The 27,686-nt window shown below is 39.3% G+C and overlaps 2 protein-coding genes across 7 annotated transcripts in view; both read right to left on the reverse strand.

Annotated features, from left to right (window-relative positions):
• Window positions 1-27,686, reverse strand: part of LOC102228431 (NLR family CARD domain-containing protein 3-like) — a 971,185-nt gene that overhangs the window by 562,095 nt on the left and 381,404 nt on the right. The gene's annotated exons all lie outside the window — the stretch shown is intronic.
• LOC102238236 (FERM, ARHGEF and pleckstrin domain-containing protein 1-like) overlaps window positions 1-27,686 on the reverse strand; it is a 47,060-nt gene that overhangs the window by 6,668 nt on the left and 12,706 nt on the right. For 3 of the 5 annotated variants that reach the window (XM_023329329.1, XM_023329328.1, XM_023329332.1), the window contains exons 3-15: window positions 13,897-14,001; window positions 12,360-12,402; window positions 12,196-12,274; window positions 11,309-11,406; window positions 10,385-10,499; window positions 9,854-10,001; window positions 8,884-8,979; window positions 8,413-8,579; window positions 8,267-8,335; window positions 8,062-8,137; window positions 7,336-7,489; window positions 1,010-1,218; window positions 517-606 (exon numbers count right to left, since the gene is read on the reverse strand). In XM_023329329.1, coding sequence (XP_023185097.1) covers window positions 517-606; window positions 1,010-1,218; window positions 7,336-7,489; window positions 8,062-8,137; window positions 8,267-8,335; window positions 8,413-8,579; window positions 8,884-8,979; window positions 9,854-10,001; window positions 10,385-10,499; window positions 11,309-11,406; window positions 12,196-12,274; window positions 12,360-12,402; window positions 13,897-14,001 — 1,449 coding nt within the window. The remainder of the gene's footprint in view (window positions 1-516; window positions 607-1,009; window positions 1,219-7,335; window positions 7,490-8,061; window positions 8,138-8,266; window positions 8,336-8,412; window positions 8,580-8,883; window positions 8,980-9,853; window positions 10,002-10,384; window positions 10,500-11,308; window positions 11,407-12,195; window positions 12,275-12,359; window positions 12,403-13,896; window positions 14,002-27,686) is intronic. The other 2 variants (XM_023329331.1, XM_023329330.1) reach the window with 2 other exon arrangements.

A 27,686-nucleotide genomic window follows, 5' to 3' on the forward strand; every position in this document is an offset into this window, starting at 1 on the left:
CAAACTGCTGCTGCAAAGACGGGTTAAAGGTTAAAGGTCAGAAAAAAGAAAAAAGCAGAAAAGAAAAAAGGGAAAAATGGAAAGAAATAAAATTTAAAAAAAAGAACAAAGGAAACAAAGAAAGCAAACAACAAAAAAAGAAAGTAAAACAGAAAACAGAAAAAAGAGGCAGCAAAAGAAATAGAAAAAAGAAATGCAGGAAAAAGAAAGAACACAAGAAAAAATACAAAGAAAGAAAATATGTCAGATGGAAGGAAGGACAGGAGGAAGAGAACATGATGACAAGGGGAGAAAAATGTTGGAAGGAAGGAAAGAAGGAAAGAAATGATGGAGCGAGAACATTTAGTTATATCTAACAACATTCCACTCCTCTTTCTTTTCCTTTTCCACTTTAACAGATGTGGAAAATCCTCCAATCAGATTCCAGATTTATCAGAAATATTTGGCCGAACTGTTTCTGAGGAATTCATCCATAAAGCGACGACATGTTGGCTGAAAGCAGGAAGCAGTTCTCACCTCAGTGATCACCTGCAGGTCCTTGAGGAACGTCCGCTCTGTGGTCAGCAGCTCTTTGGCCATGAAGTACGCTTTGTCTGTGGGAAACTTCTGGACACAAGCACACACAGCACATCTAGATCTACACAGATATACAGGCACACAGATCATCACCAAATCTACATAGATCACATCTACATAGAACACCAAATCTACATAGATCATTACAGTAGGAAGAAAACTGAATCTTTTTAAAAATGTTCTACAAATAAAAAACTGAAATTATTTGTGTCTTCTTCCCATGACTATGAAAACCTTTAAATTTAAAATAAAAACATTCAGCATGGTGGTGGCAGTATCATGCTGTGAGGAAAACAACCTTATTCTCTGCTTTTTGTTGTCCTATTGTAGCCGAATTATAAAACAACGTAGTATATTTGCAGGTATTTTGCTAATTTTCTTTTTTGTTTGTTTCATCCAGTAAAATTCTTTGTTTTTCCACTTCTAAGCACACCTTCCTCCTCGCCTCCTCTTCGTCATCATGGCGGACGTATCCGGCCTCGATGAGCAGCGGGCTGGTGAGCGGAGACAGCGGATGACCCCCTGGAATCTGACACACATCCGCCATGCCTGCGACGCCCCTCTCCTGATCCTCCCCGGGGCCGCCGCCGTTCGGAACCAGCTGGGGACTTTCCTGCGGAGATTCCTTGGAATCGGAGCCGTCTGAACGTTGGGAACGGAAAACACAAATGGGGAGGAGAAAGAGAGGACAACAAGGCAAACGGTTAATCAGATTGTGTGAAAATTAAATTCAAGTTCAGTTTTATTTTGAATTTGATGAACTGGGTTGTGAAACCTTTGGTTTTCTAGATACTAGATAAAAGCATTAATTTTTAAAACGATTTTCTAATTGAAAGCATTTCTTTAATGTGGGTTCCTACACATTTTAAACTCAATTTTACAGTTTTCTGTCTTTTACATTAATTTAAAAATGTAAAATTTTAACATTTGCTATTAAGTTATTACAAATAAATGAAAGGGAGGAAAAAAGAAAAGAAAAAATTAAAAAGTTAAGGACGTAGAAAACTTAGGTTGGAGGGAGCGAAGGAAGAAACTGAAGAAGGAGACGAGGAAAAAAAGACAATTTAGGATAGGAACTAAGGATTCAAAAAAATAATGAAAAGGAAGCAAGAAGAAGAAATAATGGAATAAAAGAATGGAAGAGATGAGTGGTAGAAACCAAAGATAGGAAGGAAGGAAACAAGGAAGAATAAAAAGTAAAAAAAAATCAATAAAGTCTGGAAATCCAAATATTTTTCTGCAAACTTATTTTCTTTTTCCACAATTATCCAAACTGGGAAATACTAAAATCCAGTTCCAGACTGCGTAGGAACCCCGAATAAATTACATCTACTAAAGCAAAACATGAGAGAAAATTAACCATTTTTAGCATTAATCTCAACTTCCAAGAGAAACGTACTGATGTTCAGTCATGCAATGTGTAGGAAATGGAAGTAGGTCAGGGCATAACGAGGTTCTGGAACCGCAAATTGAGTCTTAGTGGTAATCTGAAATATGCATGTCGCAATTAAATACTAGCATTACACAAACATCTCCCATTAAACTGCAGAAACCAGCTACAAATACTAGTACTAATACTATTGCTACTACTACTAAACTACATGATTCTAAATTCGACTGTATACTTGCCCAGTTCTGCAAAGTTTCCACTGCTATACATCAAACTGCATCATGGGTAAAACCATCGCAACCAGTGAGTGCAGATCTATGCAGCGGTGCTATGAGAAAAAAACTCCAAAACACACACATGCTAACAGGAAGACTACATCTACCACAATGCAACACAGGGGGAGGGGTCACAGTTCAAACAGAACTCTGGAGTCCCTTTTTATGTTAAACAATGTTTTTTTTATTAACACTAGTGCACCACAAACAGATTAAAAAGTGAGACGAATGAAAGAAAGAAAGAAGGAAAAGTCATAGAAGCAACAAATAAAACATCCAGCAAGAGTTTGGCGATAGATGTGAAGGAACAGCGTTGCAAAAGTGATAGAACACGAGTGAAACTGTACATATTTATCAGAAAATTATTATTATTATTCAGATTTAGGCAATTTTTTTTTAATTTTTGGTGATTTAGTCAACTTTAAAAGTAGAAAATTAACATGCAAACAGGAGCAGTCGCTAATGTTTTAATTAGCAGCAACACGGCGAGGCTAGCTGAAGTCTTTTCAAAAGTCGGCAGCTAACAGCAGAAAAACATGCAGATTTAATTCTAATACTCCATTTTTAGTCTAAGGTGAAGTTAAAAAATTAAAACAAGTTGCAAAATAACCAAAATACTCCCACTTCCATTAAAAAAACATTGTACTGTTTGTTTATTTAACTTTAATTCTTTGTAAACTCATACTGTGATATTTATGACCTCTCTTAAGCTAAGCTAAGCTAAATGAGTTAAGCTAAGCTAACTAGCTGTTAGCATTAGCTGGTATCCCATATCTAATGCTGAATAGATAAATCTATTCCCTTTTTTCATCAAATATCTGGACAACTATGTAATAATAACAAGAATAAAGAATAATTTTAGTATATAAAGTGGTAAAACTAACAAATTTGGTTTAGATTAAGTCCATTAACATACAAATTACAGCATGAATACAAAATCATAGAAGCCTGTTACAATGTAAGGACATTTAAAAGGCCTTTTAGGTAGTTAAAAAAATCCAGAGAGCCAGTGGAAGTGGTTAGTATTAAAAAACAAGCGATACTTTTTCTAGATTTATCTAATTTAGATGAGGCAAAAGCTAATTTATTAAGAAAAAAGATAGCAGAAAAACACATCCCGTAGCTCCAAGATTTCTTTCAACCTAAAATAACCCTAATGTGCCATGACAGTTACTGTACACTGTACATTCAGTTTCATTAAAATGACAAAGAAGAAGCATCAGTGGAATTGAGTGGTAGCAAATGCAAATATGAAACAGGCAGAGTGTAAGGACGGCACAGTGTGGGACTCGGCTCCAGTGTTCCTGTGTTTATACATGTTTTCAAGCTCTGACAACACGCAGACTTCTGCATCTGACAACATAAACGCCTCGTTTCTCAAATATATCTTCTGTACACTTGCATAATTGCATTATTATGAACTTCACTGGTCTGTCTGTCTTCACCCTCCCACTCTGTTTACAAAAAAACTGGAGCGAAGTCGCACAAATCCAAAACACAACGGATTCCTAAATGTTTGAAATAAACACGGTGCAGGTGATTTACTCAGGAGGGGAGAGCAATTGAAAGGCACAACTCCGAAAATTAAAAAACAAAACATAAAGAGCATGTGCTTGGTTTTATGTTTGACTGCATCACCTGCATCTCAAACATTTTGAACCATTGTGAATCCCTCAACACACACACACACAAAGTGAGCAAAAAGCAGTAAAGTGACACTTTTCCAGCCTGGTTAACATGCATTCATAGAAACAGAAAGAAAAAAAACAGTGCATTTCAAAGCAGAAAGTTGTTTTTTTCAGAAGAAAGCAGGAAAAAAAGTCAAACATCTTCCACATTTAACCCAGTCAGATTTGAAGCAGTACATTCGTGAACAATATGAAGCAAAAATAACCTCAAATTGGTGTGAAATACTGGCTTGAGCTGAATTTGCTTGTTCCAGTGAGAGCAAAAATAAAAGTGGAGAACAGGCAGCCGAACGGGCAACAAATGACAGATGGAGATGAGGAGCCTCCTATAAACTGCAGTTTAAGAGGTGAGGAAAGAGCAGCAGAACTGAGTGAAAGGGAACATTCAGATTTAATTGCCGAGTGTGGAGTTCATGCCAGGGGCCGAGCCGAGCACAAGCAGGCAGCTATGGGTGGTGCGTTTGAGTTACAGTGAGGAAAACAAAGAGATGTGAAGGAAAAACAGAAAAATATATCACTAAATCTGACTGTTTTCAATTCAAAGCTAATCAATCTCAGTCGAGGATACATATAAAATAAGTTCTCTAAAGTCTTCACACCAGTGCTACTATAAAGTTAAAAAACATGAAAAATACTTCCCTCCTTTAATGCAACATGCATCCAGCACAGATTAACAGGAAAAAAATCTGTTAGAGTAAAATATAAGTGTGCAAATCCTTACACTAATTGTTTTATGCAACTTTTAGGATGTCAAACTGTATTAGTTTATGGATGTGCACACTTAAGCAAACTCATTATTGCAGCTTTTTCGTTTTTTTATTGACTTTTCTCTAATAAAATCTAATAAATGCTGCGTAACAGGTGGAAAAACACCTTTAACAGATCTCCTGAGCAAACATCCACATTAGAGTTAAAGTAATCTGAAATAATTAACAAAAAGTGCTCAAAAGGACTTCTTCTGCCACTTTAAACACTAAAATACAACCCATCCTCTGGGAAAACATATACAATTAAACAGGGCTATAATTAAGATCAACCATTTCTTTAAATAAACTGAGCTGCTCACAACTTTCCCTCTAATGCCCCAATAAAAACCTCTAAGGAAAACTGCTATTGCACAATACAAAGTCAAACTCTAAGGTTTTATTTATTTCACGCCACAAACATGGACACAGAAAGAGATTCATGTCAAATCAACACCTCTAAATCAATCAGTTTCTCCTCAATAAGTCAAGAAATCGCTCTAATTTATCAGCTAAATATCAACAAACCTAACAATCCTGCTACACAGAAGACACTAATATAAATATAATCAATGCTAAAAGAAACAGCTGGAAGTCTTGCAGAAATAATCTTAACTAGAAGCTCCAAATGTGAGCTTCAAGATTTACTTCTAAATACAAAGTTTTTAAGTTATGGCACATTGTACAGGAAGGATTTCCCCTTAAAAAAGGTTATTTATGCGAAAATTTTTACTATTTACAAGACTGTCGTCACAACAAGATAAACCAGCATCAAAAGCTGGTTCAGACGGAAAAAATAAAACAGATGGGTGTAGAAAAAAAATCTATATGAAAGTAGAAAACGACAGATTTCTGTTAAAAATCGTCCATTTTACAATTACAAAAATACGGTTAAACTTGATCAAAATCTGTTATGCAAACGTTTTTATAAAGAGTTGTGAAAAGTTTACTAAAATGTTTTTCCTCTACCGTCAGAGTTGTGTGAAAAAATGAGGACACCCCATGGAAACGTGTGTTTTCTAAAAATACTTAGACGTCAAATTTAATTTAACTCCTGAAAAAGTCAAATTACAAATTTATAATTTCTAGTGAGGAATAAGTAAATAAAATGGATCAAAAATATCTCACACAGACATACTAATATTATCACTTATGGAGAAAAATTTCTCGTCTGATTTATTTTTCATGATAGATTTCAGTTAATTAAAAAAAAAAAAAACCTGAAATGTTAGTCTAACCATTTTCATAAATAAGAAAATTTGAAAATATGATTAAATTAAATCTTTTTCTGCAATTTAGTGATTAAAAAAAGTCACATTTGAAGAAACTTATGTCAAATAGGAATGTTTTTCAAGACAAGTATTACCATTACCTAAAAAAAAGTAATAAATAGTTTTTTTAATAAGCTCACAAAATGTAGAATATTACTTTTACATTTTAGTTTATATCTTTAGTGAGTAAAACATGACTATTTAAATCTCTTTATTTTCCAGAGAACACAATATTTAATGAGGCGTCCCAGATTCTCATCCAGATATTTAAAAGGTAAATAAGTTAAACTGTAGATTAAATCAAAGTCTGGTTGTATTTTCCTGCTCAGCAGCTAAAAACCTGACCAGCCACGTCTTCCTCACCGAACCGGTACCGCTGCTCCCGCTCCTCGTCGGCCCGCAGACTCCCAAACTTTAGCTTCCCGTCGGTGGCGCTAACCGCCGCGGGGTTACCGTACAGCAGCGGCTGGCTGTAGGCGCTGCTGCCGGTGTCGGATTCTGTGTCGCTGGTGTCGGTGCCGCTGCTGGTGGACCCGTCGATCATTTGGACTGGTTGACTCAGCGTGTTGTTGTTGTTGTTTGGTTTTTGGCCAAACAGCCGCTGGGCCGCCGCGTTCGACCGCGCTTGACCCGGAACCGCAAGATTACCGTTAGCTATCGCGGCTTTCCGCGCCGTCGGGGCGGAGCACGGGGTTTCCACTCGGCGTATCGGGGTGGAAGTAATCTGGCTGAGGATGAACGGGTCGGTGTCGGAACGATTCCGCATGATGTTGAGGTTATATGGTTTGGACGGATGTGGCGGCGTGCGGCTTGAGAGGATCGGGGAGTAGCTGCCGTAGTGGGACGACGGCGGGATGTCGGGAGCCTCAACAGGGACGGTGCCGGGCCGTTTGCTAAAATAATGGCCGCCGTCGTCCCACCGCGACCCGACGCGCGGCTGACCGTGCCCGTTTGTCATTTCGGCGCTGAGCGAATTGGTACGCGGGTGGAAGCTGCTGATGACCGGGCTGGAGCACTGGCTGCGAGTCCCGGTCCCCAGCGGGCGAGCGACGCCGGCGCCGCGCTTGTCTCGGCCCTGGAAGATCTCGTCCAGCAGCGTGCTGTGGAGCGGCAGGCGGCTGTGGAAGGAGCCGCCATTGGACAGAACCTCCTCTGCATTTCTGTTTCCCATCACCCCCTGCTGCATCAGCCCCTGGTGGTTGGTGTGGTAGAACCCGTTCACCACCCCGAACAGACCCCCATCTCTGCCCTCATCCTCATTGCTGTCGTTTGCGCTGCTGTGGCCCCTGGGGGCCCTGCCGCTCTTCCCCACGTCGCATTCGCTGTCTATGTCGCTGCAGTCTATGTAAGGAATAGAGGAGCTGCTGCCTTTGTTTGCCCTGCAGGTTGGACCTGGGTTCAGGAGGTGCTGGCCAGCTCCGTTGTGGTTCTGTCGGCTCGGGTCCGAGTTGAGGGCGCTGTCGGGGAAGCCGTTGGTCGGAGGTTCCTCGGTGCCGTTGGCTTTGGCCGAGTCGGGCCGGTCTGCTAACAGAATAGATGTGGCACTCTGCAAAATATACCAAGAAAAACAAGTGACATAAACAATAATATTGTTGTTTTGAGTTAATTCTCAATAGCATAAAATATTGCAAATTCAACACTGGAAATCAAAGACGAGATAAATCAAATCTATTATGGAGTCTCTGATGACAAACTTGATCTTAAAGGTATATTAATCATCAGGCTCAAACAGGCAATACTGCCAGTTAGGACTTTTGTAAAAATAAAAGTGTTAGCTAATGCTGCATTCTGGGAAATTCCGACTTCCCAGTCTGGAAAATCAACTAGAATACCGTCTGATTTCAGACTGAGTGAATTTGCCCTCCCACCTTCTTCTTGGAATTAAATAAAATTGGTATCAAATGCAATATTTTTGTTTGTGCCGCCATTGTTTTACATTTATAGGTCATTAAAGGTCAACCGGTTCCCCGCACACTTACAAAGCCAAACAAATTTGGTATCAATCATAGCATAATTTATCTCAATTTGGTTTGATTTTGTTAATGTGGAGCTCATTTTAATTCATCATGTGATTAATGTATTAATTATGGCGGTAGGTAAGGCAGGAAGGTGTTTTACCTCTTTTGGCACTTGGGATCTGAAGGAAGACGAGTGCGGCGACATGCTGCTGCTGGACAGAACCTTGCTGTGTTTCCTGTGAAAACGGGAGGCGACACCAGGTCAAAGCATGCGCCACTAATCAGCTAACCCACCAGGCAAATCTGATTACAGCCACACAAAGGTCTGTTTGAGAAACTGGAGCAGAACCAGGACACTTCTTCACCTCTCAAATGGGACTTTCTTCAGCTCAGAGTCTTTCAGATGGTCGATGATTTGCTTCTGTGTTCTCCCGCTGGAAGAAAAGTGAATATAAATGTAAGTTTAAGCAAAAATGACAGAAGAAAAAGCAGATTCTGGGTCCTGGCTCACCTGAACCGGAATGAGGAACCCCTGGTGAAGAGGATGGGCTTGGGTTTGGGTTTGGGCTCCTCGAAGAGTCTGAAGAAGGCGTGGTATTCGACGCAGATCTTCCAGAATACCTTGCAGCAGTCCCTGCTGGCCATGGCGAACTCCAGCGTGTCGTGGTGGGAGTTCTGCTGGACGACACCAACAGTTGTGCAAAGTATGGACTCAGAGGAGTGGAAAACAATCGCACCCTTATTCTCAGGTTTCTTTTAGCAAAAACTACTCAAACGGAACATTTTCCTTAAATGAAGAGGTGGGCAGAGTACCCAGAAAATGTATTCAAGAGTAGCACTACTTCAACATATTTTCACCCGTGTAGAAGGAAAGTGACCGTCTATCTTCATAAAACTATTTAGTGATTTTAACTGGAGAAAACAGTTGAAAAGTTTCATCTTTTCAAGATTTCAACAATAAAAACTTTGATCTTAGACTTACAGAGGGGTCGGCTCTCAGTTTGATGAGGAACCTTTTACGCTTGAAGCTCAGCTTGCGAATCTTGGACCAGTTGAAAGCGTTGATTTTTGTGTAACCCTGAACGAGAAACAGAAAACCAACTGAATGCAGCCAGTTTTACTGCAAAAAGAACAAACTATTATATATATCATAATAATTATATAATCAAGGTTCCTAAAGTTCCTGCACACTTAAAGGTCTTTTTGTTTAGTTTCAAATTTAAAACACAACTTTCTCAGGAATTTAAGGATTCTGTTGTACAATGAGCAGGATTTATTAATGTAAGACAAGATGCAAGGAAGGACACAAGGGTGGAAAGAAGAGTGCAAGGAAGAAATGAAGGAGATAAAGAGGAATGATTGCAGGAGGGAAGAAGGAATAATAAGATTTGACACAAGACAGGAAGGATACAAAGGAGAAGGGTAGGAGATAAAAAGATAAGGGAGGACACAAGAAAGGAAGGAGAGAAGTATCAAAAAAGGATACAATGGAGAACACAAGGAAGAAAAGTACAACACAAAAAAGTCAGAACAAAAAATAAAGAGGTAAGATACAAGATACGAAGTAGGATGCAAATAAGAACAGAGAAATGATACAAGAGTGGAAAGAAAGGCACAAGGAAGGGAGGAGGAGAAGGATGCAAGGGAGTATACATGGAGGAAGGTAGGAGACAAAAAGGATTAAATATAGGAAGTAGGATGCAAGTGAGGATATAAGATATAAGAGTGGAATTAAGGACAAGGAAGAAAGGAATGACATAAGTAGTGAGGGACACAAGGAAGGACAGATTATTAGACTGCAGTCCTTCATGTCCAACAGCTTTCAGGTGCATCTCTGCATCTGTGAACCTGAACCACATTTGGATCTCTAGCAGGATTCTGTAGAACTTCCCTTACAAACTGAGCCGTTGCCTTCTGGTGTGTGTGGACCAGAAGTTGGAGGAAGATCCTACCTGGAAAACCAAAACCCCGGTGTGCGCCACAGTCAGGCTGAGCTTCGACCCCTCTCTGTCCTTGGCAGGGTACAGCCGGACGCCGTACATCTCCAGCCGCCGAGCGATTTCCAGCAGCTGGTAGTCCGACTCCGCTGGAGTCTGCCCTCTGAGGAAGAAAAACCTCACTCAGTTGAAATGAAGTCCAAAAGCTGCAGCTTTAAATCCAAGCACAAACCCGCTGCACAAGTCCTAAAACAACAGGATCAGATGGAGGCGCCTGCTGCAGGCCGGAAAGAAACCTGCCACAAAAAGAGCTTTGTTTCCTCGCAAAATCTGAAAATCGCTTCCTGTTTCCTGTATGAGCGCCTGAATTAGCCACTTCCTTCCTGCGTCGGCTAAGAAGGAGCTGAGGGATTGGAGTGAGGGAAAGCCAGTGGTTTGTTTTTCTGTCTTTATCTGTGCTGGGGGAGGGGAAGTGCGCCTGGTTTACAAATATTAAGATTGCGTGTTAGCCAGCAGTGAAGGTCTGTGGAAGCTGAAGGGACTCACACATGTTGGCGGTGGCAGTCGACGATCTTGTCCCTGATGGCGTCCTGGTCAGGAAGGTACTTGTTGTGCAGCAGGTGCTGCCAGCTCTGCGTCTCGTCAAAGTCCCCGATCTCGGCTGGTGGGACGGAGGGAAGGAAAAACTGAGATTATTTGGACTAGAAAGGAGAGAAAACTGCCAGAAAAAACCCAGAGTAAAATCAAATAGTTTGAAAATTATGAAGAAAACTGCTAAAATAAGTAAATTTGTACAAATATAGGAGTACATCCTGTCTGCTTTCAATCAGAAGGTTGGACAGATGGAGGTTTAGACGAATGGCTGGACGACTGGTTGGATGAATGAATGGATGATTGGACGGATGGATAGAGGAACTAATGAACAGATAATTAGATGGTTGGATTGATGTTGGATGGATGAACTAATGACTGTGTGGTTGGATGGCTGGGGAGAGATTAAAGGTGGATGGATGGACAATATGGAGGGATGAATGGTTTGACAGAGGGCTGACTGGATGCATCAGTTGTACAGGAAATGACGTGTAAAGACATTCTTGTTGATAATATTTTCTTTTCCAGATTGATTTGTTCTCCTAAATCTGCAAAGATTACAAAACTCCTGGAAAAATACTTTGAATTGTGTTTGATTCAGTCAGTCAGGCAATCAGAGACGGAAGCCTTTTTGGATCAAAATTGGTAGAATCAGACCAGAGCCATTTTCTGGCATAAAGAACTTCCAGTGAAAACGCAAGAATCCTAAAAATCTTCCTGAATATTCTCAGAGCAGAAAGAGACTTTAGCAAATTATTGAGATATTTCTAACAGAGAGCAGCTGATTGCCTCTGCATGATATAAATGAAAATTACTTTATTTTCTATATTGTGTTAAAATGGCAGCTGGATAAGGAAGTGAAACCTGCGTTTTACTCACACTGAATGATGTGGGAAACCATGAGGGAGGCGCTGGTATCATTGCAGATCAGACGACCGCAGGCCAGGTCACGTTTGATCTGCAGGGCAAACAGATACCTGGAGAACAGCAGGACAAAAACATCCTTACGTCAGGAAATGATCAGATGGTCAGATCAGATCAGGAACCAGTCATGATACAGCAACAAAACAGCCTTAAACCAGAGTTGATTTAACAAGAACTTCTCATAAAACTCACATTTCAGTCCAAATCTGCACATTTGTTCATGTTTAGTAAATATGACAAAGCAAAAAATGATCGCTGAATATGTTAGACCATTTCAGCAGCGATGATCTGGGTTTATGTTAAACTTTTTGTCACATTTCAAACTAAAACATCAGAGTTTTAGGAAGGAAGAAAAGTAGGAATGAAAGAAGGAAGGGAGTACATAAAGAGCAAACAGCTGCCAGCTCACTTCCTGTTCCCTGTGAGTAAACAGGCAAAGAGAAAAAACCAGGAGCAGAAAAACTAAAACCTACAACAACTGGTTTGTTCTCTGGGTTAAGAAAGAAATCCCCAAAGTGACAGAAATATTCTGGGAGCTGCTGCATCATGGGAAAATGCTGGAGGTCAGAGGTTGGTGTCGAGAGCTTGGACAAACATCTGGGCCGGCTTGGACCGGATTATCAGACTAAAAGTAAAACAAGAGTTTCTTTTTTAGCTGCTATGAAGCAAAATAAAAGTTTTACAAGGAGCCTGGTTCCCAGATCCCACAGTTAGCCTTAAAGTGTCAGCTAAAAATATCAGAATATTTGACAAGGTATCATTAGAAACATCCAGAAAAAGCTACACGGAAGGCTAAAAACATGGTTAGAGGAGTATAGGTGTGGTTTCTGTGAAAAACCTACCGAGTCAGCTCCTCCATGAGCTGCGTGTGGTCAGGAGGGAAGAACTTCACCACAAAGCGAAGGATGGTGTTTTTAGGTCCTGGAGGAGAGAAATTATGGGCTAGAGAGGAAGTGGAGACGTGGGAAGAAAGATCGACAGAGAGAAAAACGACAGAGATTCTTACGTCTGATCTGCTTCAGCGCCGGCTTCAGGAGGTCCAGCCACACCTGAGAGCAGAAAACACTCCATTACATCACGTAGCGCTGCTACGCTAACCGTGAGCAGGCTAACAACTGTTAGCATCACAACACAACATCGCTGAACATTGTGTTCACTCATTACTGCAGCAGCTCCTTCACTAACTGGTTCTACTGTGGAAAAATCAACAGTTTACTGGGTCTGTTTTCATTGAGGTTCAGATCTGCGGCCGCCATATTGGATTGTTGAGAAATATCTGATCTAATGAATATTTTTCAAAATCTGAAGACTTATATTGTTGTTAGACATGATGATGTCCAACTTGACCATAAGGAAAGAAAAAAAGAAGGAAGAAAATAAGGATGGAAGAACAAACGGACTTATGGCAGGAAGGAGAGAAGGAAAGAAGTGAGAAAGAAAGAAAAAAGAAACAAAGAAGGAAAAGAAAGAAAGAAAGAATCAAAGTAATGAACTAAGAAAGGACGGAGTTAAGGAAGGAAGAAAAGAAGGGAGATAAAAAAGAAGGAAGGGAGAAAAAAGAAGCAGGGAAGGAAGGGAGAACAAATCAAAGGAAGGAAGAAAGAAAGAAATGAAAGGAGAACAAATGGAATGAAGGAGGAAGGAAGAAAGCAGAAATGAAAGCTGGATGAACACAAGGAAGGAGAAAAGGAAATGAGAGAGGGAGAACAAATAAAAGAAAACAAAAATGGAAGAATAGAATGAGGACAAAGAGAAAAAAGAAAGAAGGAAAAATGAACAAAATGAGGGAGGACACAAGAAAGAACAAAGAACTCTATTCCCCAACTTAACCACTAGATGTCACTCATTTCTAAACGCTGGCCCTTTAAAAAACTAAGCTGCATTATAAACTGAAACCATTGAGTTAAAATTCATCAATCTGTTCTACAAATTGAGTCGGTGCCACAAAGTCTAACATATTAAATCACAACTTATGAGGCCAAAAGGTAAATTCAGAGTCAGACCTGATCTGATTTAAACTTTGCTTCATATTAGAGAAATTAAATTGTGATAATTTGCATCAATCTGAAAATGCATAGAGGAGTTAGCACCATTCAGGCTGAAAGAGTTAAATGCAAAAGCACAAACGTTGGAGCTGAACACATCATTACTCCTGAAAATGGAGGTCATTAAAGAAGTTTATTATATTCAAACAGAATCTGAGAGCTAAAAATGATACTAATAGCTTTAAAATGTAGTAAAAACATTGTAGAGTGGAGGTGGAGGTTTAGATTTGTATTATTTATTTGACTTCATGTTATTCGATCCTTAAAGAACAGTTCAGCTTTCATAGGAGCCAGAAAGCTTCTTCTTTTCACTACATGTTTGTGCTCTAATGGAGTTTCAACTGCAAACTACAGACACATCCATTCTGCAGATCATTACAAACAGCTGCTGCTAGAAACTTCAGGAACCAGACTGCAGCAGAAAGCTGGGGTTTAAATCCACATCAATGCAAATTTATAAAGATTACAACTGAATCCTTCAAATGAAACTCATCCTACCGTCATTTTCCGGTGATCCGTGTACTCCAGCCCAAAATAGTCGCCTTCAGTCAGGTTGAGGTGGACACAGGCCAGGTCAAAAAGCACTTTGCCAGGCGCGCGTTGCTGCAAGAGAAGAACAGGAGAGGGGAAGCCATGTTGGATTAAACCAGAAAAAGAGAAAAGATGGCGACAGAAACTGAATCAAAGTTGGGATGGATGGATGGACGGGTCATTCCTAATCCAACAGTCAAGAGCGCATTCTAACAAAAAACAAGTTTTTAAAATTAATCATGCAATTAATTGATTGTTTATTGCAACAGAATTAGGTGGCAGCATCATGTTTTGCTTCAGGAGGGATTGGTGCACTTTGTTATTCTTACGATTAGCCAATAGAAATATTATTGATCAAAAACCAGATTTAATGCCAATTTAATGCCAGTTAAGCTGGATTAAATGTCTTTATTTCACCAGAAGTAGATGATAAATGTCAAAAAACAACAACGCTGAAGTTCAGTAAGTATATATGGACAGGATTATTCCAAACAACTCTAATTATGTAATTGTTAATTGTGACAAGTCTGACCACAACAACCACGGTGCATCAGAGCAGCTCTGGGTGTGCCGTGAGACTAGTCTGTCACCATCTGGCCTCAGCATGTCGACGTGAGTGTGTGTTCAGTCTGTCCGCAGGGAAACACCCACACACCCTTCATCCAGCTATTCACCAAGCACAACACACACATTTACTGGCTCTAGCTGCAGGCTGATATCAAGGAAACATCAGGATTCTGTGAAACTCTCCGAGAACGTCTTTATTATCCGACTGACAGATGCTGCCGTTAGGACGGGATTTAGGTCTGGGTGGTGGTAATCTTCGCCTTAAGGCAGTTAAGACGGGACAAAAAGGGAGGAAGTAGAAAAACAGAAGAGAGGAGGACGGCTTACATGGCAAGAAAGCAGTCAAAAATAATCCTTCACTGCTCTTCTCCTTTCTACCTACGTCTATAAACACATTGGTCCGCTTTACTGTATTGATTTCTCTCTGCTTCTGTCTCCTTTACTTTGAACTATTTCCTCTTCAGACGGCCTTCATTAGCAAACCAATCTTCTACAGCAAGACGTCCAACTTCAACAACAGAAGCTCCAGGTTTTCTGCTGTGCAGAACCATGTTGGGCTGGGAGGAGGAGCAGGAGTCCGACCCAAAAAGCACACAGCTCTGGTGGAAACACAAGGCCAGACTTGGATCCCACTGACAAGCGTGAGAATGAAAACGCAGAGTTTGGAAACATAGATGTTAAGAGAGATCTCAACACTGAGTTCTGGTTATTGTTTTCTGCTGTTAGAATATCAGGTTGAAGAGAGAAATTTGCCTGTTTGCAGATTTTTCCATAGAGCACATATAAAATATTCCAAAGAAAATGCAGCTTGGGAAACTGAAATAGCATTGGCTGGCATTGCAAAGCAGCCAATCCCAAAATGCCATTCATTGTCCTTGGTGCTGATTGGTTGATTCGCTTAGGTGTGATAATAAATGTGACTTTCTATTACTCGTAAATAAGTGTAGCAGTAAAATGTACTGCCACCTGCAGGTGGGAGTTGGCATCACTTAAAACCAATGTTTTTCACCATTTTTCTGGAAAGTTTTCAATGAACTCTGTTATGCACAAGCACAAACAATTTATTGATTTTAAGTTCATTTCCATGATAAATGAGGTAATAAATGAGTTGAGTGCTGGAATTAGTTTAGATTTTGATCTAATTTAGGACAAAAACACTGAGCTCCTGCGTTAATAAAAAGTCAGATTATATTTGGAATAGCATTAGCTCAATTTCTCATCTTCTCAATCTCCAATTTATCACCGTCACTGAGTTTACGCAGGTAGATAACCGTAACCCACAGTAAGAGAACTGCATCAAAGGTGAGAGCTTGATGTTCAGAGACCCTTTAGCTTTGAGTTTAAGCTATTTCCTCCACTTACAGCTAACCTTTCTTCAGTAACTAAAGACAGAAATCAAGAAATAGACCTATTACCACATTCAAGTAACATTACATGCTGGAATGCATGTGGAAACATAGGCCAGAAAACTCAAATCCAGTTATACCAACACAGGTTTCATGAACCTGATGGATTTTATCTCCTTCCAGCTGCCAGAAAATGTCAACACATTCAATTTTCTTCCTTCGGCTGGCAGCGGCTCATCGGAAAGGCTGCAGCAAACCTGTTTGTCGTTAAGTTTTCTGTCCACACAGCGAGCTGGTAGTCATAAGAAAAAACTGGGCCTAATCTGAACAGTGTGTGAGGGGGAAATAAAAAGAGAATAACATGAAAGGTGAGAGCTGAAGTGCTGAGAAGTGAGGAAAGCAGAATCCCAAACAGCTCTGCTGCAAACAACAGACAGTAGTTGGCAGGAACTGGACCAAACTTGGCCAACAGAGCGGTGAAAGTAAAGTTTAAACTCTTCAGATGTGGCTAGCGCGAGCCAGCATTTAGCCCGCTTCATGAAAACCTAAGTTTTGGGCATATTTAGCAACACCAAATTCCGGCATTTGCTGACAAAACAAATTGTTTTGTTTACCATCGCGCTGCATGCTTTCACCCGTTCACTCTGCAGTTTCACATGTGGGAACTGAAAGAGAGAAGTGGGCCTTGAAAAAACACAAAACCCTCTCTTTCTGCTACATGAAACTCTGAAATATCTGCTTGATTTGGAAAGGTTTGACCTTTTGTTTTCTATTGCATGTACAGTCTTTGGCTTCAAAGAACATGCAAAAAGCTAATCGTGACTAAATTGTAGGAATCTTGACCACAATTTGTATATTTTATTTCATTTTGCTTGGCAGCATCTCTGTTAATCTCTTCAATGAAGAAATTAAAGTCTGCACATTTAAAACACTCTTAATTAGGTTCCTGTTGCTAGCCATACTAACAGCTGATGCAATGCAACGCCCCTCTGCTAATAATACAAACAAATAATGAGCTCCGAAATCCGAGCGGGAAGGCAATAAAATGAAGTTTTTGTGTTGTTTTTATATAATTTCATATTATAATTGTTAAAACGAAACTGGGCAAAAACTGGTATCAGAAAGGTCAAATCTATAAAAAAGAAAAATAGGATTTAGATCTATTTATATGACAATAAATGAAGAATAAGTTCAACAGGCAACTATTCAGCCTTTTCTCATGACCCTCTCTTGGCAGTTTTATCAGAAAAAAATGGATCTCAAGAGGTTAAAACAAAGCAGAAATTAACTGCTATAAATTTTTAGCGTGGGTTGTTTTAAGGTTGACAAATATAACGGATTTTATCTGTTTGTTGAATCCGTTCAGCAGACGGAGAGCAGATTGGTCCCTGCTGAGCACAGACTGAGGTCCTTTCACTTTGAATCACAATCACTTCTTTCAGCAGCTTCTATCAATGAGGCCTTCTTACCCAGACAAAAACTCACAGGCACACACATACACTCCTAATCACATTTTTACTGTGCAAGACTCAGATAAAGTGTTTTTTTCTTCTTCTTGGATTTGTTTGCGGTAAAATATTCCAGGTAGAGGCCAACGTGCCTGCAGACACAGAAGCAGAGTGTGGATAAAACAGCTGACATGTGGGGGCCGTGTCCAGCTCCCAGAGCTGGGTTTATGGGCCAAACTCGCCTCTTCTCAGATAATTATAAAGTTGAGACAAGAGCCTTAATGACCAGCTGTCCTTCTGCATAACAAATAACTCGGCTCAAAATAGCTGCAAACGTCGTTTCTCTCCGTTTACCTGCCATAATATGACTCAACTTGCTAATTCTCACAGCAAATCAAACAGCGGACTATATCAGAGTCCATAATGGACACAAACTGCTTAGTAAGTTGGATTAATGAGAGTTTGTTTGTGTGCCCCCTTCACTTCCTCCTGAGTCATTCTGTCGGTTCTTCATTCACGGCCAGAAAGGAACATGCCAGGAAGCTGTCAGCGTGGCCGACTCTCTGCAGAATCAGCTGCCAGCTACAACACTGACAGATACACTTCCTCTCCCTTTAACCCAGAACTTCTCATGTGATCCAGTCAGCGCCTCGCCAAGCTGGAGAGAGGTATGTCAGAGTGAATCACTTACTGTTTTTCTACTATCCTCCCCACATGAGGCCCCTCTGGGTCCAACAGCTAACACAACATTCACTTACTGCAACTTACTTTAGTTTCTGCCTTTGATCTCATCTCTGCTCCTAAATGATATCATTTACAGTTTTATAAAAATATATACAGCAGTATGAAAATAAATGGTTACTATATCTCTATTGTGGGAAATAATTAAATATGACATGTACGGACAGACGGACCAGAAACAAAATCAATGGACGAATGGATAGAAAGATGGATGGATAAAAGATGGATGGATGAAACGATAGATGGATGAAACTGTAGATGGATGAAACGATAGATGGATGAAACTGTAGATGGATGAAACTGTAGATGGATGGACACAGAATAAAGTAAAACAACCAAAACATTCAATTTTCCCATCTTTATCCACATCAGGGAATAAATCAGATTCTGAACTTTTCCAGGTTTTGTGGGAATCCTGGAAAAGTTTCCAACAAAAAGTTTCGCTCGGTTTGTGGAAAGCAGCAGGACTCCACATTATAGAGCAACATCACTACAACAACCTCTAGTGCAACAATAACAATATAAAGAACCATCTGATTGGCTGTTAAACTCAGACAGTTGGCAGTTCTCACTCTGCAGGCCAATAAGATTCAGCTTGTTGGATGGAGAATCCTGCTTATAGAGAGTTTCCAAATATTCTTCATCCATTGTTTCTTTCACAGGAGGAAATATTTAGAAAAGCACCTAAGTTTCCTTTAGTCTGTAATGTCATCCAGTTTGAACAACTGGAACAAAAAGAGGAGGAAATGTGAGGAGGAATGAGCAGAGGTCATGAGAACCTCAGGCTGGTGATGTGTTTTGTTCCCTTCATGGTCACTTCATACCACAGAACATGCTGCGTCCTGCTGCTGAACTGCGTCAGCAGACCTGAAGCATCAACACAGGAAGCTCAGCTCAGGTTACAAACATGCAGAAGAAGAAAACTAGCAGGGTTCAAGAGGTCAGATTATCCCAGACTCAACTTCCCAGAGTTCAGTGGGCTCCAGCCTCAGATTTAAACCCAAAACGTGACGGTGGACCATATTAATATTAATAATCTATAATATTAATATCTATTTATGTAAGACATTCATACAGCGCAGAGAATTTAAATGTAGGAGGAAGGAAGAAAATAAGAATGGAAAGAAGGACAGAATAGAAGAAGAGAGGGAAGGAAGAAAAGAAGGAAGCCAAAATGGAAGGAGGGAAGAAACTAAAAAAGGAAAGACTAGAAGGAAGGAAGGACAGAAAGAAGCCCAGATAAATGTAAGAAAGGAAGGATGGATGGATGGATGGATGAATGGATGGACAGAAGGAAGGAAGGAAGGAAGGAAGGAAGGAAGGAAGGAAGGAAGGAAGGAAGGAAGGAAGGAAGGAAGGAAGGAAGGAAGGAAGGAAGGAAGGAAGGAAGGAAGGACAAAAAGTAAGACGGTAGGCTAGATGAGATGAACAAAGGAAGTTGGGAAGGAAAGAAAGGAGGAAGCAAAAAGAAAGGAAGGAAATAAATGAGAAAAGGAAGGAAACACAGATAAAAGGAAGGAAGGAACGAAGTCCAGAAAAAAGCAAGGAAAGAAGGAAAGAAGAAATGAAAAAAACCCATATGGAAGGAAAGACAGAATAGAACAAACAACAAAAGAGGAAGGAAGGAATTAACCCTGATTGAAAGACATTTAAGGAAAGAAGGGAAGTAGGACACTGTGAAGGGAACTAAGACTGGAGGTAGCAAATAAGAAAGGTAGGAAGGAGGACATGTAGAATAAAGGACACAAGCAATGAAGGACATGAAAGAGGAAAGCAACATGCATGTAGGAAGGAAAGATGGAAGGAGGACACATGGTTCTCCTTCCTGCCACTGGTTGGTGTAACAGAATAATAACCCATCATCAACACCCGTATTTCCTATCAACAAATCATTCACAGGTTTTTATTTTTCAGATGTTTACTTCCTGGTTCTGGCTGTGCAACCGTTTCAAAACAAACATGGTGGATAAATCGTCCGGTAACAGCCAGATGAGATATGAATGACTTTTAAACATTTAGAAGGTGGTGTAAAGTTATGAAGTAGGTCAAGTTTGGAGGAAATAAACACCGTGTTCGGCGGATGAGAGAGAAAAAAACGAGATTACAGTTTTCCAAAGCCAAATGAAACTGAAGTTAAAGTGTTTAACCATAACGGCCCTAACCAAACCACAGAATTAGTTTCAAAGTGGTTTAAAAACAACAAAGTTAATATTTGGAGTGAAAAGGTGTGTGTGAGAAATACCTGTATAAAAAAGCTGCTTACTAAGACTACAGCTTGGTGTAAACTGTACAGTTTCCCATAAAAGAACAACAGGACAGCGGGGAGACAGTTTCCCCCTTTTTATTTCTCCACCAATCACATCCTCACATGTTTGGATTATGCTAAACAGCTTAACTCAACAAAGAGAGTCGCACAAACACATCTAAGAGAGAAAAAAACAGCATGTTGGCAAATACCTGCCACTTCTTGGAAATTAAGTTCACAAACCTGCTGATGGGGGGGCTGCTGAAACAAAAGGCAATGTGTGTCTGTGTGTGTGGATGCAACGGTCTGCAGCACACCCATGGTAGACTATTAAACTGAGCAGCAGAGGGAAATACATGCACAGCTCCAAAGCATAAAAAAGTAATTAGCATCTTGTGTAGTGTGATGGTGGGTGTGTCTGAACTACGCCTTATGGAAAAATCTGGAGCAGAAACGGCCTCTGGATTTCCTTCTGGGATGAAAATAATAACCTGCAGCCGTTTTTAAAGCTTGATCCTGAATGTCTGCTTGCTTTTTTTTTTTACTATAACAGATTGTGAGCACAATTAAAAAAATAAATGAAGCAAAAAGTTACAAAGATCTGCAAATCTGAGTCACATCAGGAGGTTCTGGTTTTGCAGCTGCAGCTGATTAGCAGAGGAAACGTTAGGATGTAGAAATGTCAGATTTTCTAATTAAATGAAGTTCTGTAAGTGAAGTAAAGCTGTACTAATGATTATTTTAGTAATCAATTACTGTATCAATTTTTCTGACTATTAATCTGATTAAAAATGGCACATTGTGCAGATTTTACATTGAAGAACTTCAGCCATTTTTATACAGTATTAGCAATACATTAAAATATGCCAACAATTGCTTTTTTAAATAACAAAATAAACATTGTATTGCCTAAAATATTACATCTAAAGCTAAAAATATAAAAACATCAACATGTGAAACGCTCAGACCCTTCTGCTTGATTTGACATAATAACAGTAGGGCTGATCTGATCTTTTGATTCTTTGATTAAACAATTAAATAATTGGACAGCAAAAGGAGATTAATATATTTTTTATTTTTACGGTATTTGAACCAGGAGAAGCTAAAACTGCTATCTGAGTTTTGAGTAGAACATATTTACAGACAAATTGTTTTTAATCATAAGTTCAAAATGTATGTATATTTTTACAATTTTGTCTTAATTGCTGCTCTGAGGAGTTTATATTTTACTCTAGTTAATCAATTACTAATTTAGCTGACGATTATTTCAATAATCGATTCATGACGATTAGTCGTTTCAGCTCTAAATTGAAGGAATTCCTTTCCAGTTTCATGCTGCAGATTGGAATGAGAATGTCAAAAAAAAGTTTTAATCAGAGAGAAAAACCCAGAGAAGACAGAGAGGGATGAAAGCCGAATCTACTTTTTTCTCCTAAACATCCCAGTCAGAGCTGCATTCCAACGCCAGTTTCTCAGAGGATCGACTCAGCAGGGCTGCACGATAACACAAAGTCTTCTGGAAAACGAGGAGGCAGCAAGCAAAGAGAAGAACAAACACCTCCTGACTGAAAACGGAGCAATATGCCATAATAATTGCAATTGTAGTTAGTGCATGCAATCCGATCCAAATTGCACTGATTGGATATTATATTTCAAGTCATACATTCACGTTCTGTATAATCTGTGATATAATTGGCGGAGGTGGAAAGATCCTCAAATGCAGATAAAACTGAATCATTTTCAGCCTTTTTGATCTTGTGCAGCTCTTTAACTTTAAAAAGTCCTTACTTGAACACTGGCGTCATTATGGAGTCTTTATAGTATTTAGAAAGCGTTTGAAGTTTCCAATTAATTTTGATGTCATCCACGTGGAAACAATTCACAATTGCTGCAAGATTTATACTCAGCATTCCTTTTGTTTTGTTTTAATTTTCTGGAGGCGGGGAAAACCCTGACGGAGCCCGAACGCCCCCCTCCGTCATCAAAATGAAGATTTACAGCAGCAGTGACTAATGAGACAAAGCTCTGTCTGTCAGGAGACATTTAGAGAAGACGACAACCTCAGCCAGAATTTCACAAATGACTTTGGCTTCGTCCCAGTTCGCCTGGTGCTCACAGTGAAAACTTCACCACAAGTCCACCTCTCTGGCTGCAGAAAGTTGCACTAAAACAACATTTGTAATCCACAATAACGACAAAATTGGTTTGGTGGTTTTGTGTGAGGAGGGTACAGTGATTGCTGATGAACTTCTTCAGCGAGGCCAGAATTCACTGCAGTGCAGAAAAAAAGGATTGCAGCCAAGCGGAGCAGCCAGTGTTTGCTCATTCACTGGCTTCTGTGGGAGTCGGATGTGTGTCTCTTTTTCCACCACAAAGAGCTCAGCACCACGTCTCCTTTCTGTCCTTCACTGGGCCCCTATTCATTTGGTTACTGCTCCCATTTACAAACAATCTCAGCAATCATCTCTGTCCATCGGGGACAATTTTTCACTCTCCAGCAGTAATCTGCTATCATTTCTTTTTCCAACCTAGAGGGAAGCATTATCTGCATCCCTTTGATCTCAGAAATTCAACAAAGACAGACCAAGAAGATGTTTAAAGTCTGGATTTAGCAAAGATACGAAATGCAATGCAACTTATTCCCTGAAACACAAAAACAATTTAAAAAAAGATGAAGGCAAAGCTGTTTTTACCCACAGGAATGAGAAACCCAATACCAACCGTTGCATAATGACGCAGTCGCTCAGAATAAATGAAAATAAAAACTGCCTGTGCTTTTACATCACTTCTGTCACCCAACAATAAAAACAAACTATACAAACTGCTAGAGTTTGCAGCTAGCAAGCTAACGTAGCCATCATTAATTCAGAGTTACCATGTTAATGTTAGACTATTGGCACTTTAAAAAGTGTTTTTAAAAAGCCTGATTAATGAAGTCATCTTGTAAAAAACAAACTGACTGCAACTGAAATTACTTGTTACGACCAGACCTAGAGGGTCTTTAAGGTTTGGATTTAGCAAAGACATAAAATGCAATATAGCTCGTTTCCATAAACATTAAAACAATTTGAAAAAAGATGACGGGAATGCTTTTTTTTTACCCACAGGAATGGTTGGGTAAAAGAAACCCATCCATTCCAGTGAAACCCAAAACCAAACAGTACATAATGATGCAGTCGTTCAGAATAAATGAAAATAAAAACTGCATTTGGTTTCATACAAACTACAATACCAGGAAACCAAGCCAGTTTTCTCCAATGCTTTAGCTACTCATCTTTGTAGTTAGCAAGCTAATATAGCTTGACATAAGCTTTATGTTAAAACTAAAATGTTAAAACTAACATTTTAAAAAGTCTGATTAATGAAGCTTTGTTGTAATAAACAAACTGAGGACATAGAAATTACATGCTATGTTTAGCTGCCAACCCAAGCTAGTAGCTAATAATGCTATAATGTCAAATTAGATTTTTCATTTTGCACTTATTATTTTGAATATTGATCATTTATAATGTTTAGCACTTAAGACATAATAGGCATTTATGTTCTAAGAAAAATAACATGAACAGTTTAAAACTTTTTCGTTCTTTGACTTTTAGCATCTTTATACTGTCCACTCCAATATCTGGGGACAGTTTCTTCTCATCACTGTGAGTTTATAATAATACTGAGAAGTTATCTTGTAAATTCATATTTGTTTTCACTTCTAAAAACTGTATTTATGTCAAGTCCTGCTCAAATTAACATAAATACCGTTTTACTGCTAATTCTTTTTGATTAACCAATTAATGATTTGATAGCAAAATGTGCTAACAAAACAGAATATTTTTGTACAGTTTTGACTTTATTAGCCCTTAAATTGACTTTTTTGAGTCTGTATTCAATTACTAAATTTTTAGCAATTATTTCAATAATTGATTCACCACGATGAATCGTTTCAGCCCTAATTTTTAGGACCAAAACAACGGGGAGAACCTTTAAAAGGAGCCTAACTATGCGGGCATTTAGTCTCCTTTGCAATAAAACAAAGATTTCAGCATTGAGACCGATTACAATAAAAACGATTAATGTTTACTGCTACCTCTGTCCATTAGGACCATAAAGTAGCGGTGTAGCTCCCTGCTCCCTTCATTTTTAGCCTCTACATTCAGTCCCCAGACAGCAGGCAGCACAAAGGCCCATCAATTTCAAATGTCAGCGGCGTGTGTGTTTGTGTGCGCCTTGCTGCAGTGAAACATGTCAGGGGACTTGTCTGTTATTTATCATAACTCCAGAGTGTCGCTAGGTTATCAAATGATGTCCGTGGAGCAGATCTGTCATCTTAATCCTTATAGTCCACCCCCAACACACACACACCTCTATCACCTCTAAAGCCACTCCTCTTCATCTCACTCCTGCTGTCAGATGGTGTGCCTTTAAAGCCTCTGACATCCACTGAGAAAGTCAATCACGGAGAGCAGACATTGGATGGTCTTACAGGGATTAGGGTCAAGTCAACATGGAGAACAAAATAGGAAAAAAGAAGAGATGAAAAGAGTAAAAAAAAAAACTAAAATCATGAATAAAACAAAAGGCTAGGTGGTGTAGAGAGGTAACGTGGCTCCATATGTGCTGGTTTGAAGTCTGCAAGGCGTCATGTGGGTAAATGAGATTTCCTAGTGAGGGGAGGTGAACGGGGGCTTAAAGCAGCTCAACTGATCTCCAGGGAATCAGGAGGATCTGATCTTAGTCAGCATAAGTCCAAGGAGGAAAATGAACGCACAATCTGTTGATTTTTAACGGAGATGCTTGATTAAAACACAAAAAATACGAATAAAAGTGCAGTATGCAAGTAAATAACCAAAGAAAGGGTAAAACGGCACAGTTACAGTCTTACTGGAGACAAATATAGTCTGAATGGTTTCCATTCATGCTGCATTGCACAAAACCAGATGCAACGCAGAGCAAATGGCTAAAACTGATTCTTAATTACCCGCCCTGCTTCAGCCTGTTAGCAGTCACAGTATATAACCCATCATCTGAGCTGCTAACTCCTGCATTCAGTTTCCATTAATGGCAGCATGAAGAACAACACGGTCAGTGTTTATAATGGAAACAATCTCACAAAGAAACAATCTTTGTGTGGATGTGAGCATAAAGAGCACCTCCTATCTGGATTTAATTATTTAGCAGGTGGGAGAGATTGCTGCCTTCATTTTTCATTAATAATGGAGCTACAGGCTGCATCTGTATGTGCTGATGTCTTAATATGGAGCTAAAATGTTTAACTGCACCTTCAATTATTCAATATTCATTAAAGAAATCAGGTTTAATACGAACAAGCAGAAGTGGAAATATTCCAGAGATAATTTTAAGAAATGAATATACTAAGGAAATGTTAATTTATTGAAAATATTTATATGACAGGCAGAATTTACATATGGAAACTGCAAAGACAAGAAAAGGCTAGAAAAAAGGAGAAGACAGAAAGGAAGGATACAATGAACGAAACAAAGGAAGAGTGGAGAAAATGAAAGGAAGATGGGAAGGATAGCAATACAAGGAAATGGAGAGATGAAGGGAATTAATAAAGGAAAGGGAACAAGGAAGGAAATAAACGATGGACGGACATGAATGAAGAAAATAAAGTTATAAACAAGAGAGAAAACAGGAAAGAATGAATGAAAAGACAAAGAAGGAAAGAGGGAATGGTCAAAAGTAAAAAAGGAAAGAATACCGAACAATCAAAAGAAATGAAGGAAGGAAAGTAGTAATGAATGAAAAGGAAGGAACAGAGGACACCAGGAAGGAGGAAAGGAAGTAAAAAGGAGATGCAGGAAGAAATTAAAAAATGAGAGAAAAAGGAAGAAACAATCAGGAGAAAATAAAGAAAAATGAAAAGGAGGGAAAAAGTAAGAAAAAGAAATGAAAGGAAGAAAAGGAGGAAGGAACAAACGGAATGAAAGGAAGGAAATAAGGACAGAAATATGGACACAATGGAGAGAAAGAAGGAAAGTAACAGGACAAAATAATCACAATGGGAGAAAAAAGAAGAGAACAAAGAATGCCATGAGGAAGAGATAAAGGAAGGTCAGAGAACAAAGCGGGACAGGAAACATTTGAATAAACAAATGAATCCAGAACAACGATGAGAGCAGATCTTTGAACGGTTTTCAGTGACGTAGAGGTGAACGAAAACAACAGAATATCAAACAAATCCGCCATCATCCTTTCTGAACCCATGATGATGAATTCACGCCTTCAGATCGCAGACTCACACTGACTAATGGTAATGAAAGCAAAAGTGGTTTAAAATGGATTGCTGCTGCTGTGCGGCGCCCTGCTGAGGTCCAGAGATAACCGGCTGGTTAATGAGGTAAAACTCCAAGGAGAAAAATGTCCGGTGAATGCCAACGCTGGAGGCTTATCTCCTGATTCACACATGAGAATTCACCTACTGTGCAAACACACTGCAAGGCGTTACAGCAGGAAAAGACAGATTAGGTGAAACAAGATGAAAACACAATGGAGACTTTATTTCACCAAACTCATTAAGTACCAAAAACAGCCGTCATTTATTAGGTTGGATCACTTTGAGCTGAGGCTTCCTGTGGTTTCCTTCGGTTAATGCCATTTCTGGTCCTACTGCAGAGAAACAACCACCAAGCTTAAACCAGGTATTTAAATTCACATCACTAAACTTTTTAGGTCAGTTAGGATTACCAAATACCCATTTTGTTTCCTAAGTGCAAAAAACAAGTAGTTTGCATGAATTTTCTTAGTATTTGATCATATTTCGCTGTAATCTGGCTATTTAAGTTGCTTTTAGAGTAACAGCTTCTTCATTCCTGAGCAGCTTTTCAGAGTCAAGACACCAAATTTCAAAAGTCGTCGCTGCAACAGGAACTTGGAAAGCAGCAACATCACAGATATCAGTCCACTAATGCATGAATAGTTCATTTAGAGTGTTAATTTGATTATCTATAGCGTGAAATGCTACTGGATGTTTGCTTTAGGTCATAAGAGTGCTAAATTATTAGTTAATGTGTTCTGTCAGACTGAAAAATTCACTTAAGCTAATGACTAGCATTTAGTCATTAGCTTAGCATTATTTATTGTCTAAATCAGACAACAATCTTATAACTTTACCAAGTGAAAAAGACTTGCAGTTAGCCATTTTGTAATGTTTATAAGGTGTTAAAAGTGAAAATTTGCTGTGACACTGTGCAGCAGCCAGATCCACTGTACTGTTCACCTAAGAAACCAGGATAAAATGTGTAAAAAAGTACAAAAAATTAAAACTATTAAATGCTCTAGAGGCATTAAAATGATTCCATAGGGTCAGGGTTTTATAAAAATCTGAAACTCTCTTCAAAACAGCCACTGATCCATCTTCTAAGCTTGTGTGTTCTGGTTTTAATTTATCAAAAAGTA

The sequence above is a fragment of the Xiphophorus maculatus genome, chromosome 24 (genome assembly GCF_002775205.1).
Source record: "Xiphophorus maculatus strain JP 163 A chromosome 24, X_maculatus-5.0-male, whole genome shotgun sequence".
In the NCBI taxonomy this organism is placed as follows: Eukaryota; Metazoa; Chordata; class Actinopteri; order Cyprinodontiformes; family Poeciliidae; genus Xiphophorus; species Xiphophorus maculatus.